Below are 17,981 nucleotides of genomic sequence, written 5' to 3'. Positions count from 1 at the left end.
TATGTTCAAATTCTCTCTCATTTTCTTCTCTATGTCTCTCTTCCCCTCCTCTCTTTTCCTTTTTTCTTTTCCTCTCTCTCACTCTCTTAAATTTTATATTTCTGCTCTCTATAATTCTCTTTCTCTTTGTTCCCCCTCTCTCTCCCTCCCTCTCCTCTTCTTTTTTTTGCTCTTTGTATGTATATTTATTTATTTATTTAAGAAGAAAATTTCTCTTTTTTTCTCTTTAAATTTTTTCTTTTTCTCTTTCTTTTAAATTTTATCTTTTATCTTTCTATAATTCTCTCTTTGTGTTCAAATTCTTTCTCTTCTTATTATTTTCTTTCATTTTCTTCTCTCTATTTCTCTCTCCCCCCTCTCATCTCCTCTCCTTTTTTTATTTTCCTCTCTCTCTCTCTTAAATTTTATATTTCATCTCTCTATAATTTTTTTTTTATTTTATCTTTCCTCTCTCTATAATTCTCACACTGTGTTTAAATTCTCTCTCTCTCTCTCTCAAATTTTATATTTTCTCTCTCTCTTTCCCCCCTCTCTTTCCCTCCCTCCCTCTTCTCTTTTTTATTTTTTGCTCTTTGTGTGTGTGTGTCTCTCTCTCTCTCTCTCTCTTAGATTAAACTTTTAAATGTAAACTTTTTGTTTAATTAAAAGAGAGCGAGAGAGAGAGAGAGAGAGAGAGAGAGAGAGAGAGAGAGAGAGAGAACCTAAGACTTACACATGAGAGAGAGAGAGAGAGAGAGAGAGAGAAGAAGGGGAAAAGAAAGAGAGAGGTTATAAGTGAGAGAGAAGGGATGGGGTTTTAATTTAAAAAAGAGGGAGGGGAGTATTAATGATGATTAAGGAAGGGTGGGTAAAGGTGGAGTACTTTGCTGAATACGACTGTGTTTTTTTTTAAATAATAATGTTTTTATATTTTATTTTAAAGCAGGTCGCGAATTTGACTAGGAGGGAGCTGGTCGAAAGATTTTTATTTTATTTTTATGTTTTGAAGGTCGCTCGCTCGCTCTCTCTCTCTCTCTCGCTCTGTCTGTCTGTGTATATATACACCTCCCCCCCCCCCCCCCTCGCCCCCCCTCCAAAAACAGAAAACAGGAAACGAGCTTCCATCATGGTAATAATCGCTCCCACACACACCTGCTAAATCTACCACAGCAGCATTCAGCCTGTCAATGGCACAGTTACATACCTTCATTGTCTGCTTCCTTCCTCCCCTCAGACATCTGTCTTTCTCAGAATCGATCACAATTTCTTGCAACCTGCCCTCATCGCATCACATTCTCGTTGCTTTGCTTCTTTTCACAGATTTGCATCACTACTGCACATTTTAGTGCGCCTCATCATTCCAGTCGGTTCTCTTATAATGCCAAACCTGTGCACCCTCTATCTAAAAACTTAGAATAGTGATATCAACCCATTTGGAGAAGCACATCCTATCAGGAAATTACATTCATCAGTTATTGTTTATCTATTCGATCCAGAGAGTTACAAAAATATGTGTACCACATTGTGAGCATTAGTGGACTCAATGCCTGTTGACGAGCTGTACTGAGAAATGTGGGTCTTCTTTTTGCATCTATGCTTTGTAGTCTTCCATATTTCATTGTTTATGTCTATTTTAGCGCATAATTTGACAGATTTATGTATACTTCATGCCTAGTATCCTCACCATTGATTAGGAAGAACCCATTAGGAAGAATCAATTAGGAAGCTGTGGGTTCTGGATTTGTCATATACCCCAATTATAGACCTTATATTGTTCAATACCCATATTAGTATGCATATGGAACAATATGAGCTCCACATTTGCAAGTGTAGACAGCCAAAAGTGTATGTGTAGGTGTATGTATCAGCATGTCTAGACACCTTATGCGGATCATAGAAAGGTCAAGCAATTGGGATGCACCTTGGCCACTATAAACAAGGCCTTATATCTTGTTAATGTTCCCCACTTGCATCCTTGTTGAAGTACCCTCCTGACTTTCCATCTCTGATTCTGCTAGTTACACTAAACGATATTTAGTCTACTTGCTAATCAAATTTTCATTTCTCTGTCTTCTGTCGCTAACTATTTTGGGTGGTTTTTGTTTCTAGGAGGATAACCAAAACAAGGTGGTTTTACAAGCTGGGATCCATTGTAAAGATTGTGAGAAAAAAATAACCAAGCACTTAAAATCATATCCAGGTGGTTCCCCTTATTAAAATCTCTAAATGTCCAAGAAGTACACTGGTAGTGTAACTTCCCTAATGCTTCAATTGTCTACTAAGATCCTTGCATTTTACACTTCACAAACAATAGGTGTGGAGGATGTTCTGCCAGAGAGTGACAAGGTTACTGTCATAGGCAAATCAATCGATCCACAAAGGCTTTTGGAGTTCTCCAAAAAGAAGACTAATAACAAAGTAACCAAAGTTCTTTACCCTGAGATCAAAGAACAAAAGAAAGGCCAAGACAAAACAGATGAAAAGAAGCAGGTGTACTCTTCACTCATTTTTCGTTTCTATGTCACTATTCTGAATTATTGAAAATATCCCATTTTGATTGGAATAGGTTCTGTCTTATCAATAATCTCTATCTCTAATCTTCATTTTACTACATAGCCTACATACGTTACTCTTACCCTTAAGGTGCCTTTACATTGTAATGGATGCATCCAACAAGTGAAGAAAAGCATAGCCAAGATACAAGGTAATTGACTCGAGTCCTGACCCATCAGCATATTTACATTTTTTCTTTTCTTCAAAATTTGTGCGCCTTATAATGGGTCTCAAAATTGTGCAACTCTTTTCGTAGATGTGCACTATGTGAGAGTGGAAAGAGAGCAAGTGGTAGTGAAAGGCCATATTGATGGTGTACAGATCTGCAAGGAAATCAAGAAGAGGACAGGTAAGCCTGCAGAGGTTGTGCTACCAAATAAGGAGAAAGAAGGGCAAAATGATAACGAACAAGGGAAGCAAAGCAGCAAAGAAGACAAAAAGAATGAAACTAGTGAATATGTGTTCCATGGGCAAGATCCTAACATATGTAGTCTCATGTGATTGGATTCGATTGTTAAGGTTGCGATACCATGCATGCAAGGATTATCTATTTTGTTTTGTAACTAATTCCAAATTACTTAATTCTACATGGTATTTGACTCATTCTATACCTCAAGTTATATTCCAAGTTCAAGCTATATATCACCTTCTTCCACACTACTAATTTCGATTTCAAAGTGAGCAATTGCAGTTAAACTCAAAGCAAGGTTTTATTATACTAGTGCTAAGTATATATTATTCTTCTGAATGCTGCCAATTTTTTTCAAATTGTTCAATTGTGGGTGAAGCAAATATCTGTTCCAGGATAGTTACTGACCGAGATTTTGCTGTACTATTATTATATACCATTGATTCTTGTAAGTTATGTTTTGTCTGAATTCCTGAAGTGCAGAAGTTGTCGACTCATGCACACTATCACATTTCAAGATGAAAAAGTATTCTTAATCATCATTTCTCTTAACATTTAATAGATTTGTATTTATAAAACTGTGCACTCAAAAGAAATTGCAAGATCGTAAAATTGGTATAAGTTCCAGGATGTGGAACCTTTTAATGTAAGATAAAGCCCTTGGCATAACAGATCGGTTAGTGCATTAGATAAGTTCACTTTACAAGCCCACAATTTACCAATTCATTTGATGATGTATCTCAACTTTGAAGTACTGGGATTCATCGTTTCCTTTTCGAGCTTCAGTGGAACTCTGGTTTTAAATGATCACCTTCATCTTGTTTTTAGCAAATTTTCACAGACTTAAAATGCAAGTAACCTTCACTTCGGGATACAGAAAAAAAAAAACTTTAAGAGCTGTGTACATTTAAACTGTATCTAGGTTCAAGTTGTTGCCAAAAATATATCAAAATCTGTATTTTAGAAAACGCACATATTAAATCTATAGACTTGAAAACGGTTGGAAATACTATTGAAGTACACCATATTGTTATACATGTGCAAAGTGTGAACAACTTAACACAATGTGTGATGCACTATGTAAACGCACATATTAAATCTATAGACTTGAAAACGGTTGGAAATACTATTGAAGTACACCATATTGTTATACATGTGCAAAGTGTGAACAACTTAACACAATGTGTGATGCACTATGTACCTGCTTTAATTCACATTTGAATTACTATCATTGCCTTCCCATACCTTGCATTGCGCAGTATCAGAGCTCAGATAAACAGACTATGTGCAGGCATTCAGGATCTACACAACTTGCCCTCGATGGCATTGCAAAATTTGCTATTCTGATTGAGATTACCACCAGTAATCAGCCATGAACTCATGTTTAAGTGATGCCTGTCAGGAAAGATGCACATTTTGAATACTGTTCTATCCCCCATTCTTTATATCTTGTCAAAGATGTCTGGATTCAACCTTTCACATTAGTTGTTTACAAACAATCTTTGGGAGATTGTGATAATCATAGTTTTGAGTAGGAACTTTGCACATCTATCAATGCATGATCTCTTCACATCTAGCAGGGCCTGATCTAAAATGTGACCCTTTGGTTGATCTCCTTAAACAAGATTAAATTGTGACAACCAGCTTGGGACTCCTTGCATCAAGTAACGCTTTCCAGTAAGCCAGACAACAAAGTTGCAGATAAATTCAGCAGGTATACTCAGCTTGAACTAGCATGTATGGTGAGGAAGTCTGAATTTACTTCAACACCACAGTAGATTGTAGCATACAATGATTTTTCCTTAGTCTATCATACACGAGGAATACAAAGTAAGGATTCATCCTAGAAACCTATACAGAATATTGTACAAGACGGCTTAACCCCACATCTACATGTCCAAACATGGCTCTTATGTTTGAAGACATTTGTCACTAACAAGTATAGGGGAATCGTCCAAACCAAGGCTACCATTCTTCAAGACATTCCGAAACTGATATGAAGCTTTCAAAAGGTCATTTTCATAAGCTTTGATTTGGGAAATAAATGTACATCTCCAAAAGCACCCTCTTGCTCTACATGTATGTAGTCTTTGGTCTTCAATACCTGAAATTTGGAAAAGTAGGACTTATAGCCACAGAAATGGAAGGCCACAAAAGATATACCAGAAAGAATGCAAGAATATGTATTCATACATTGCTTCAGAGGAAAGCATGTGGTCACGCATTCTGAAGTGCACCACTAAAGTGCCTTCAGCTATTAATATTATGATTACAAAGGAAAGACGTTCATAATTCTTAACTGACAGGCCAGTGGCCACCACACAGACCTACACAAGAACTCAAACCAGGTTATGATTTTGTCCCAACACACGCCCATAACCTAAGATAACAATGAGCTACAAGTTTATGCTGAACTAACATCATCTCTATGATTTGTTGCTTTCTGCAATACATTTGCACACACTGAAAAAATGCATCCATGAGAATTAATATACAGGAAAACATCAGACTGAATTTAAGATGATCAGAGTTGGTGCACATCTAATCCTAGCAAAACTCTAATTGTGTTTGGTAGCCAGATGTTGCTTTGGCAGACATTCTACCTTTGGGGCAGTCCAGACTGCTGACATTCAAAAAATTAAAAGCTTTTTGATACAGAGACGTGTAGGCCAGCTTATAATAATAACTTCAGTAACCATTCAAGCACTTCAAGATGCTGTTGTGTAAAATTGTAGTAGGAAGTGATGCTGTGAACAAGAAGTTGGCAAAATCATTTACTGGTGAGATCATAGTCATTTTCAAGGTGTAGATGGACACTATAATTTGCAAGGGATAACAACAGGATGGACAACCAGCAGCTACTACAACAAGCTTAAATATGCCATACCGGCTCAAACAGTAGACCTGTTAGCAAATGCTTGAAGAACTATTTGGCTTTACTGTGAATGCTTGAAGACCTATTTGCCTATGCTTGAACATCTATTTGCCTATGACAGAACAGGCGAGGAGTCAGGGCCCATGGGGAACCATGCTATGAATGGGGTTACCAAGATGGTGGGTTGGGGGAGTTTCTGTGAGAATGCAGGGGTAAGCAAGAAAGAGTGAAATGATGCTGAAATCAGAAATGCTGAAACAAGAAAGAACTCCCTGCTTAGTGACTGGTTAGTGTAAAGCTATGTGATCAGTACAATGAACAAGTCACATACACCTAAAACATGAGAAATACAACCCATTACCAAACCATGTGCCAATTGAAGTAAAAGTTTCAGTTCATAATCAGACCTCCAAAAGCCAAGAAGCAACCAATCTGCTGATAGCAAGCTCAAAGCTTGTTTCAAACCATAAGGGCCTTATGTAAAGCAGTAGTAGCATTTTTTGACTCTCCAAATGGTATTGAAAAGATTATTTCATTAAATACTAATTTCTAGAAATTTGGTAAGAAAAATGGGCTCAAAAAGTTCTATAAAAGGGAAGAACTCTACTTACATCCCTAATCTATTTCACTTCAATGCCCTGTCTCTTCTTCAAGGGCCTCTCTTAACTGGATGGAGAAACTTATATTATCTACATCAATTAGGCTCGTCCCCTCCGGCAACGAACCAACGTCAACGCCCACCAAATCACAAGCGCAGGGGGCCGTAAGCACGCTTTCGTTGGGCAAGAAGTGCGATGACAGAACCGGCCCGTCCCCACCCTCTTCCTATGCCATGACCACCATCATCATCATCTCTCTCTCAACAGTCACCTCCTTGCCCTTTGTTGTCCAAGAGTACCACCTTATTGTCCTTTAGCCTCTTCTAGCCAATGACCATCCTTCAGCTAATGTTGCCATCACATGCCCAGCAGCATTTTGCTTTTACTCACTATCATCTGCTGCCACCGAACTGTATATTGCTGTGTTTGTTTTTTCCAGCAACCTCAATGCTATCTTTTGCTTGCAGCCTGCAATCTTGCTGCCACCCAGCTACAGCTGATATCATGTTGCAGTCAGCCATTCTCCACACTCTTGCATTTGGCCTCTGCATGATGCATCCCTCTCCTGCCCTTTGACTCTTCCATTTGGCATCCATTCCAGTCATCACTGCTCCCTCAGCTTCTCCATCACCACCCAACATCGAGGCTTGAGCATTGGTGTTTTGCTGCACTTGCAATTCATTCTGGAGGACAAGTTACAATGCACTGACGATCCCACAGCCTGCTCCCAGAAGAGACAATAGCTGTTGGACAACCCTCTACTCCTTAGCATCCGTTGTATCACACCTCGCATAATTGGTTTATTCATTCAGCATTCATCCATTCCCTTTCTTCGTCCTTTGCAGCTCCAACTCCCCCCAGGCATATCAACTGGACATGTACCCATGAGACAAGCACACTAGCGTAAAAGACATCCCATTTGGGTAAAGGAAGGTGGCTAAGCCTCAAAAGTAGTGTCCTTCTTAAAAGACACAAACTCACTCCATGGCTACTTATTGTTTGTCATCTTTCATGCTTGGAGAATCGGCAACAGACAACTGCCACAACCATGCCTCCGAGGTGACTTGATGAGGGAACATATGAACCTCATAAAGACTCACAACCATGCCTAGATCTCATGGGCAAGGCAAACTATATGATGAACAAAATAACATAAAAGAATGGCTCGGATTAGACATTTATCAAGCCCCACAATGCATCCCGGTCAAATGAGCCACCATCATCAATGGGTATTGTAGGATAAGCAATTGGCTTGGTGACAAAAGCCCACATGTTGTAGGTATCGAAGATTACCTTGGCCTGTCGCTTCTTGAGATAATAGTTGGTGCCCTCCAACTTCTAAGCCTATGACAATTTGGAAGAACTAGAATTTGCACTGCTTGTGCCTGAGGAGGGGGACAAAACAAGCTTTCTTGTCTATGGGAGGGACCAGACTGGTAGCTAAAGATTCTTCATCAAATGATGTTGTTCGAAGGGAAATAAATAGCTTCACTAATCAGTGATGCTGGAAATGGGTTGCATATCCATTAAGAAAGAAATTCAGACTGCTATAAGGAGGCTGTTTATCAAAAGTCATATCCAGCTACTGCTCAAATGCCAGAAAAAGAATGCCCAGCTGCTTCCCAATGCAGAAAGCAGTTCCCTGACCTGTGGTATGAAAACGGAAACTGGGACAGCTTGATCAAGGCTGACGTGCAAATTTGCAGGTCTGTCTAGAACACTGAGAACATCACCAGATGGCATGGAACGGAAGGGTTGACACTCACTGATGACAACCAAAAAAGCATCAAGAAACATAAAAATGCAAGCTGTTCAGAAATAGCGAAACTGGACAAGATCAAGGCTGGGCAAGGCTAAAATGGGAGAGAGAGACAATGTTGTGAAAGACCAAAAAGCAGCAAGCACAGAAAATCAGAAAACAAAAGGCAGTTTTGGCAATAATAGACAGCACTGACATATGATTGTAGGTCAGTTTGACTATGCCTGCATTGACAGGCTGAATAGATTGTGTGCAACAGTCGTGACCTCTCTTTCTCTCTCTCATCCATGGAGTTCCATCCTCCATGGCTTCTCGCAACTCCACTCTTACGAGCTTCATAGCAAACATGAACCAAGCATTGGGCTTGGTTGTGTTGAAGATGAGGGTTCACCAGCCATACCAAATGTGATACCCTAAGTGGAGAGAAGGCCAGCCTCACCAGCAGATGCCAACTCATGCGTAACTCCCAACATAAAATTGAGTGAAGAATCAAGACAAAGGAGGGTAGTCATGCCATTTGCTATGCATGCATTCTATGAACTCAGCATTCAATGTCCACACAACATCTGGTAAGGTGGATGAAGATGAGGGGGAAGATGCATTGTCCTCCTTGTTGAGAGCGATATTGCCATCTCAAGGCCCCAGTGAAGGAGAAGCTTGAGAAGACACAATGGACTCCCAAGAGTAAAACATCTCAACCATTATGAGTTGGTTACATGCCCCACTCATGTATCTCACACAAACCAAGCCTTCACGATAGCTACAATATACTCTTTAGTAGAGCACCAACTCTGATACCATGTACAGGTATGCTAGAGTTCACATTGAGAAAATATAGAAAATACGAGCACGGCTAAAATGCAATAACTCAAACAATAATGCAAAACATGCTGTGATTGTTCTGCTGATTACAAGTCTTTCTCCCCCTTGCTATTGTATATGTCATTCTCGTATTTGGTATATGGATTCCATTTCCCGAACACATCTCTAAGTTCTCTTCTTTTGCAGTGTTCTTCTGTTTTCTTTCTCTTCTGTCTTGTGCTCAGCACTTTACTTCAGCACTTGTCTATGCTTCCATTGCTGCACCACTTCTTACATAGTATTAGATTGCAAGATCTAGGTTATTGCTGCAATTTTTTTGCTAATTACAAGTCTTTCTCCCCCTTGCTAATCAAGCTTATGTTTTACATTTTCAGCCTGCGCTTGGGTTTCAACCTGCAATCGTCAATTTGCTGCATTAAATGCTCTATCAGCCTGTGTTTTTCCTTTTCTGCCGACCTAACTATCTTACATGGAGTGTTGTGATGAAAGCCTGGTTTGTGCAGAACTCCTCACGAGCACTAGACCCATTCCCCAACACAGCCATAACACCAACTCAACACGTCACGGGGCACCTCAACACGACAGGAAATGCGATACGGAAGGCACAATGCTCACAGTTTGCAAAATGGCCCATCTTGAGGGCAAAACCTCATAATCATAGCTATATCGCATTTACATGGTAAGCCGGAGGCACAACAAAGGACCTTGTCACAGGTGAGGGTGAAGCTATCAACGCGCATCAACATGACTCAGCATTGTGGGGTGAGGAAGCTACACACAATGCACGTGCGTATTCTACACTATTTTGGTGTATTTCTACAGAAATTCTCCTGTCGGTTACCTCCTGCATGACCTCACTAGAAATCTAGTTGAAGCTTCAAATGATGTATGAGGCACCTTTCCCCATGCATGTTGTGACCCTTTATGGACAGCTTCAACAAATGAAGGTTGAGCCGAAGAACACCATTCAATCATTTTTGCTCCGTGTTACACAAGTACAAGACCAGCTTCAACACATGCAGTATGTCCTTGCAGAGGCACATCTACTGGAAACGGTACTCTACAAGCTTCCCCTAGAGTTTAATGGAGTGGCAAATGCTTTGCGGATGCAAACATCCTCTACACCTATGATCTTTACACATATGTCCTCAATGTCGCTTAAGCATTAGGCCTCTTTGTGTTTACAAGGGAGGCATCTTTCTCGTTATGGAGATTCCAATGATACATTTACAGCTTCAAAGAGGGGTGAGAAGAAGAATTGGAAGGCCTAGCATTATCGCTATGGTAAGACGGGACGCTTGCGGAAGAACTGTCAGGAGTTAGCAACCTCATGGATGAAGGAGAAGAAGAAGAAGCGGGATGCGGATTCCTCCAACGAGTGATCCTCTTCCTCAAACTCTAACTCCAATCCTCCGCCCAAGGGAAAGTCCAAGGCACAACAAGAATCCACTTCTTCAAATCAAGGAAAGGGCTTGACTGCCTCTTCCTCTACTACTTTCTAGTCTAGGTTATGCGGTCATCCCTCATGCCTCTCCAATGCCAGGAGAGTGAGAGGGTGGTGAGATGGGGCAGCCAAGCCCCATCTATATAGATATACAAGTGCACATGTTCCAGAGAGAGACGTCTCTAACATAGCACCCAACATCTAGCAGGTTCAAATCTTTGAGTTGGGATTGGCATCCAAGTTCATGATGGGTTGTTTCTTTAATAGAGAGCAGGATTTATGACTCCTAGTCCGAGCTCACATGAGGGGACACTTGGGTGGTCTTGGCCAAAGACGTGGAAACCATGATCACGTAAACTCAGCGGCATTTTTGACAAGATGGTCGTGTATGCTACTATGAGACATTGTCAATGGACACAGAGATTTGTTATGACTCTTCTCTATTTTCAAGAGTTGGTACAATCAACATCGACCTCAAGTTCTCTCCGAGGCAGTATCCACGGTTCTACTTTGGTGGTTCTTTGTTGTATGTGTAGGGAAAGGTTAGGCACAGAGATCGAGGTAGACACACCTTACGCACAAAGAGAGAGAGAGAGAGAGTGCGAGTGAGCAGAGTAGAGAGTGAACATGTTTTTTCGGTACAATAACAAGAGTACCACTTTAGGTTTTAGATAGATATATGTATAAAAGTACAATGTGCTAAGGGTGTGTTCACACCCGTACACATATAAAAGGCACGATGGCCCTTTATTCCCAACAACCTTCCACCTAAAGGCAATGTGCCTTAAGAGGAGAAAAGAATCAGCTAAGTCTAAGTATATACAAAGCTGAAATAAATATATCTATCCAACTCCCATCATCTGTCGGCAATGAGCAAACCGCTCTGCTGGAAGACCCTTCGTGAGAAGGTCTGCATGATTATCATTTGTATGCACTTTGACAAGCTCAATACTCTTGCTGTCAAGTACATCTCTAATGAAGTGGTACTTCACCTGTATGTGCTTTGTCTTTGCATGAAAGACAGGATTCCGTGCTAGCATGATAGCACTCTTAACTATCACAATGGAGAGCAGGTAACTCTGTGATGCCAAGCTCTCCCACCAAACATGAGCCATAAAGCCTCCTTGCATGCCTCAGTGGCAGCTACATACTCTGCCTCTGTAGTAGACAATGCAACACACTTTTGTAGCCTCGAGATCCAAGAGACTGCTCCTCCTGTGAAAGTAAACACATACCCAGAAGTGGACTTCCTGCAGTCTGCGTGACCAGCATAGTCTACATCCGTAAAGCCAACAACAGATACCTTCTACTTTCCAAAGCAGATGCGCTACTCCTTTGTGCCTTTGAGGTATCTCATAATACCTTTCACTACATCCCAATGCTTCTTACTAGGGGTTGCCATGTATCTGCTAAGTCCCACTGCAAAAGCAATGTCAGGACGTGTAGCAACCATAGTATACATCAAACTACCAACAACTGAAGCATATGGTATCTTGGCCATTTCAGCCTTCTCATCATCAAATGTAGAGCTATCCTTTGCACTGAGTTTCACATATAGAGGCAATGGAACCCCAATTGTTTCTTACCCCCCCCCCTCCATATTGAAACGCTGCAAAACTTTGGAGATATAATCCTGCTGAGATAGATAGAGTAAGCCTTTAGATCTATCTCTGAGTATTCGCATGCCAAGTATGTGATTTGTATCACCCAGATCCTTCATTTCAAAGCTGCCATGAAGACTTTGCTTTAGTGAATCCACGGCATGAGTATCCCTACCAGCAATCAGGATGTCATCTACATATAAAACCAAGACAATCAAGCTTCCATCTGCTGCCTTCTTGGTGTACAAGCAGTGATCCGCTTGACTTCTATGAAAGCCTTGGGACTGCATGAATGTATCAAACTTATGATACCATTCTCTTGGTGCTTGTTTCAGCCAATACAAACTCCTTTTGAGTTTGCATACCATTTTTTCTTTCTCTTGTTCAACAAACCCTTCAAGCTGCTACATATAGATGTCTTCATGCAAATCACCATGTAAAAACGCAGTCTTTACATCCATCTATATGAGCTCCATATCCTCAATTGCAACCAAGCCCAAAATGGTTCTCAATGTAGTCATCTTAACTACAGGAGAGAAAATCTCATCAAAGTACTCCATGCTCCTGCTTGTACCCCTTTGCAACCAATCTTGCTTTGTACTTGGGTGAGGAACCAAAAGTGACCTTCATTTTGTAAACCCATTTGCATGGAAGGGTTTTCCGCCTTTTAGGCAACTGCACCAAGTCCCAAGTGCCATTTTTTTCAAGAGATTCCATCTCTAACAGCATGGCTTTATACCATTTCTTGCTGTCTTGTCTGTCCATTTCTTCATTGAAGCAAGACGGTTTACCACAGTCTGTCAACATGATATACTCAGCCACATTAATTGCACCAGGAACAAATCTGTTAGGTTGTCTAGTAGCCTTAGACGATCTCCTAACCCAATGGTCATTGTTTGCTGGCTGTTCCTGCAAATTTCCATTTTCAGCATGCTATCCTGGCATTTCAGCCTGCAAATCAACATTAACAGCTTGCTGTCCTGGCTGTTCCTACACATATAATGGCTCATTTTCATGGGCAATAGCTGGCTGATCATTTCCAACATCATTTCCTACATTTACAGGTTCATTTACAACATGTATTTGCTGCTGTACAGCGGGCACATTTTGCTGTCCAAAAGGTATTTCTTCCCGGAATACAACCCTACAAACCTCCTTAGTCTTTTCAGGTTGTTTGTACATGTGATCTTCCCAGAAGATAATGTCATTGCTGCATACTATTTTCCTTTTCTCGGGATCCCACAATTTATACCCCATTTCACCCTCGTCACCATATCCTACGAAAATGCATTTACAGGACTTTGTCTCAAGTTTGCTGCATTTTTCTTTACGAATGTGCACAAAAGCCTCATAGCCAAAAACTTTCAGATGAGCATATGAAGGTGGCTTGCCCGACCACGCTTCTTGGGAAACTCCCCTCCCCCCAAAAGACCTATTTGGTGACCGATTAATCAAGTGAACGGTTGTCATAATAGCCTCTGCCCAAAAACCATGGGGTAATGCAGCATGAGACAGCATCATACGGACCTTATCCTGTATGGTCCAATTCATACGCTCTACAACTCCATTTTGGGGTGGATTATGAGGGGCAATGAGCTCCCTCTTTATCCCTTTGCTGTCACAAAAAGCCTAAGAGGCTTTGGACACATATTTCCCACCATTGTTAGAGCGAAGACACTTAAGTGTCTTATTTGTCTGATTTTCAGCCAATGACAAGAATCTTTTAAACTTGTCAAGCACTTCATCCTTACTACAAATAGGGTAAACCCATACTTTCCGTGTAGCATCATCGACAAAGGTGACAAAATATTTATTTTCCCCTAAAGATAATCCTGGCATTTGACATACATCCGAATGTACTAACTCTAGAGGAGAAGATTTTAAAGAAAGAGACTTTTTGTGAGAAGTCTGCGCATGTTTGCCATAAATACAATGATCACAGTGCTCAAAATCAGCATAACGAAAACAAGGCAAGTAACCCAAATGAGAAAGCACTTTCATTCATGTTTGACTCATGTGTCCCAACCAGCCATGCCACAAAGAAACACTTGGCTGCTCGATCACGGCAACAACATGGTTACACACACTAGATACATGAAGTGGATACAACGTATCACTCTTGTAACCTCTAGCAATAACCCTAGATCCCTTACAGATCTTCCATTTTCCATCACCAAAGGTGGTATGAAAACCATCATCATCTAGTTGCCCTGTGCTAATCAAGCTCTTCTTGAGCTGAGGTACATGCCGTACATGCTGAAGTGTAAAGACAGAGCCATGCTGAAACTGTAACTGCACACTGTCAATACCTGCAATGTCACATGCATAGTTGTCCCCAAGATGGACAACACCATGTCGACCCCCTGTATATGCGGAAAACCACTGACGATGAGGGGTGACATGAAAGGAAGCACCTGAATCAAGAATCCAAGTATGCATGTCATCATCTGTATCTGCAAGTAGAGAATGTGCACCAAAATGTAAAGAGACAAAGAGTACATCACTCCCGCTATCATTGTCATGAGTGACTACATTCACCTCTTCAATTTTTACACTGCTCTTCTTAGACTGACTGTCCTTTTTCTCTTTCTTGCAATCATCTGTCTTCTTGCCCTTTCCTTTCTCTTTCTTCCATTTGTAGCAGTCACGTTTAAAGTGACCCTTCTTGCCACAATGATGGCATTCAACATCTTTGCCACATGATTAACTGCGTCCCTTGCCATCATATTTGCCCTTTTGCTGTGATCTGCCCCTAGTATGCAAAGCATTGGAAGACTTACTGGATGCATTGTTCTGCCAATTCATCGATCACATTAGAATTGCTCATGGTAGTCCTGAATGTATCCCAACTCTCTGGTAGAGTGCAAAGCAAGAAAGTAGTCTTAAATTCCTCAGCAATCATAAACTTCAAGGCAACCAACTAGCTGAAAATGGAGTTAAACTCACTCAAGTGAGTAGACATTGCTGTACCTTCTTTTATACACAAATCCATAAGCTTTTTCAGCCAATACACTTCACTTGCAGCACTCTTCTGTGCATACAGTTCTTCCAGTCTAGTCCATATAGCATATGCAGAATCCAAGCCTTCAATGTTGAAGAGCAAGGCATCAGAAATTGATAGCTCTATGGTTGAGCGTGCAAGCTCATTCAACTCATCCCAAGAGTCTTGATCCATGTCCACAGGCTTTGCTCCTTTAGTTTTGATCGGCTTTGCCTGCTTCTTTTGTAACAGGATATTGTAGCATTGTTTTTGCCACACTGCAAAATTATGTACGCCTTTAAGCTTCTTTATATGCATCAAATTACTACTGCCAGCCATGATTTTCAGCCCAAATGTGACCAAAAAACCAGTAAATGCAGGCCCAAACTGTCACCCAAGTGACCAAGGTACAAACAAGTACCAATCAGCAATAAATGACCACACAGAAGTACAGATTTCAGATCTGTAATTAAGTTTCCAGAAGCACCAAACCAAGTGCTACAGCATTATCCAACTAATTACAGCTGTTCCAAAGGGCATGTGCATCACATTACATGAGAAATCCCAAAATTTCAGCTGCAATTTCTATTGTACATGTACCCACGGGCATAAAATTCGACACAAACGGTCAAAAGCCCCAAAATTTTATGCTCAAAGCGTCAAACACACGTCTGCATTTCCTTTGTCATGCATAGAACTGTCCAATTTTGCCAAAATAAAGTAATTTCAGCAAAACCCCCAAATTTTACTAAGTGTTGGTGTCCAAATTGCACGGAATTCAATCTCCATGTACATAAAATGACCAAATGCTGCACAAATTTTGCCCAAATCGCAAAAGCCCCAAATTGCACGGGGTCCAATGTGCCTCAATGTCGAGAAATTGGGTCGATTTCAGCCCAATTTGTGCATGTATATGAAAAGCCCCAAATGTCGGGGACAAAATGTCACAAATTCCTGCAATTTTTGAGACAAATATCACTGTTGCATCTTGCTCGCACCAAATCTGGACAAATCCTCAAATTTTCCAAGTTTTGCATGCACTAATTTCAGTGAAATTGAAAGAATTTCACTAAAATGTGAAAAGCCCCAAAATTCCTGGGCAAATGTGCACCGACTTTGCAATTTCTGAGTCACATTGTCCAATTCTGTGTTAAGATCCCCAGATTCAAGAAAAGCCCCAAATTTCTTAGCCGATTTTGCACAAATCTAAGATCTTGTGCTTACGCACGTGAAACCCCATCAGTGGGTATAAGCAAGTTTCAAAAAAAAAAAGATTTTTTTTTAAAAGTTATGCCCCAAATTTCTTAGCCGATTTTGCACAAATCTAAGATCTTGTGCTTACGCAAGCGAAACCCCATCAGTGGTGGGTATAAGCAAGTTTCAAAAAAAAAGATTTTTTTTTTTAGTTCTGACGGGTCCGTTGACCCGCCAGACGTCGTCGTGGCCTGTGTGCCTGGAATCCCACCGCTGTCGTCTGAAGCATGTCGCCTGTCCGTCACGGGCTGGTCGCAGCTCGTCAGCGTCCGCTTGCTACTCCCCTCCAGTCCATCCGCTACAGTCATCGTCACGGGCTCACTGCTCCCCAATCATCGTTAGCAGCTGTCGCCTATCACCGTGGTCCACGCTGGACCCCGACCAGTTGCAACACGTCACCTGTCACTACCGGCCTGGCAATACGTCAGCTGCTTGACCCGTCGAGAAGGTCACCTGTTTTCCAACAGCAACTCTGGCAGTCACGATTGTTGCCCGCCAGCAACCTGCCAGCGATTCCTGCTCATATTGCACCTCTCAACAGCTTGAGTGAGCCATTGGCTCTAATACCAGTTTGTAGGGAAAGGTTAGGCACGGAGATCGAGGTAGACAGACTTTACGCGCAATGAGAGAGACAGAGAGAGTGCGAGTGAGCAGAGTAGAGAGTGAACACGTTTTTTCGGTACAATAATAAGAGTACCACTTTAGGTTTTAGATAGATATATGTATGAAAGTACAATGTGCTAAGGGTGTGTTCACACCCGTGCACATATAAAAGGCACGATGGCCCTTTATTCCCAACAGTATGGACTATGATTAGCCTTTATCATTGTATCATTGTATTGTATCAGATCCCTCATGATCTGAGAGAGGGTGTTAGCAGGATTGTCAGCTCATGTGAGTCTATGCATGCCAGTTGGGATAGGCACACTAGTCATTATTTAGGTATTATTTTAGTGAATCTTTGTCTGGCATTTATGGCATCTTATGCCAGTCGACCAGCATTAAATGCTAGCCGACCAGCTGCCATATTTGGCATATTTTGGGCCTATTTATTCCTGGGCTCCTCCTCTTCATTTAATCATCATTATTCTTCAAGTGGTCTTCCATTGGAGAGAGGAGCTAGTGCCAGTGCCCACACACCCAAAGACTCACTGTTATACGCGTCATTCTCATGATTGATATATGGATTCCATTTCCCGAACACATCTCTGAGTTCTCTTCTTTTGCGATGTTCTTCCGTTTTCTATCTCTTCTATCTTGTGTTCAATAGCTTATTTCAGCACTTGTCTATGCTTCCATTGGTGCACCACTTCTGAAAGTTGATTGGTAATACATGGTGGTGTCTGCCAAAAAGCAATTGGATCGGTTTTATTGTGTGAGAGGATGTTGCTGATGAAAGCAATAGTTGACAGAGTCAACAAGCAAAGATAGACCAATTTTGAAGGGAATGCAGTAAGGATTCAGGGTCAAAATAGGGACTGGTTTGCTGTTGTGTTCCAGCTGTGCAGGCGATGTGATTGCCAAAATTGGTACTTGAGCCAGTAGTCATCAGCAAAATACTAGCTTGGAACCATTGTAGCCTAAGCATCAGCAGATTAGTAAAGCGGATTCGAAATCTCTTCAATAAATTAAAGAAATACCACACAAGGCACTCACAGTTGGGGCCAACAGGTTCATCTTTGCAGTGTAACAGATTATGTTTGTTC

General features: G+C 41.1%; 2 protein-coding genes across 3 annotated transcripts in view; one reads left to right on the top strand and one right to left on the bottom strand.

Annotated features, from left to right (window-relative positions):
• The first annotated feature begins 1,088 nt into the window (after positions 1-1,088).
• LOC148038694 (heavy metal-associated isoprenylated plant protein 8-like) lies at positions 1,089-3,126 on the top strand. Its single transcript, XM_087675460.1, has 5 exons — positions 1,089-1,108; positions 2,089-2,179; positions 2,294-2,469; positions 2,596-2,683; positions 2,789-3,126. Exons 1-5 carry the CDS (start codon positions 1,106-1,108, stop codon positions 3,031-3,033), a joined length of 603 nt encoding a protein of 200 aa, XP_087531586.1. The 5' UTR covers positions 1,089-1,105; the 3' UTR covers positions 3,034-3,126.
• A 1,510-nt stretch (positions 3,127-4,636) lies between these two features.
• LOC148038693 (sister chromatid cohesion 1 protein 4-like) overlaps positions 4,637-17,981 on the bottom strand; it is a 69,624-nt gene continuing 56,279 nt past the window's right edge. For both annotated transcript variants that reach the window (XM_087674360.1, XM_087674363.1), the window contains one exon: positions 4,637-5,045. In XM_087674360.1, the coding sequence (XP_087530486.1) occupies positions 4,947-5,045 (99 nt within the window). In that variant the 3' untranslated portion in view covers positions 4,637-4,946. The remainder of the gene's footprint in view (positions 5,046-17,981) is intronic.

This window comes from Lygodium microphyllum, chromosome 3, assembly GCF_053477565.2.
Source record: "Lygodium microphyllum isolate KBCC chromosome 3, Lygodium_microphyllum_v1.1.10, whole genome shotgun sequence".
NCBI classification, from domain to species: domain Eukaryota; kingdom Viridiplantae; phylum Streptophyta; class Polypodiopsida; order Schizaeales; family Lygodiaceae; genus Lygodium; species Lygodium microphyllum.
The sequence above is the reverse complement of the archived record's forward strand: the minus strand, read 5'-3'. Positions and strand labels throughout refer to the sequence as shown.

Bases quoted from the DNA above. Each gene is read 5' to 3' on its own strand.
- LOC148038694 (XM_087675460.1), top strand. The intron at 2,470-2,595 runs GTGTACTCTTCA...TTTACTACATAG, and splicing joins AAACAGATGAAAAGAAGCAG to CCTACATACGTTACTCTTAC. The intron at 2,684-2,788 runs GTAATTGACTCG...CTCTTTTCGTAG, and splicing joins AAGCATAGCCAAGATACAAG to ATGTGCACTATGTGAGAGTG.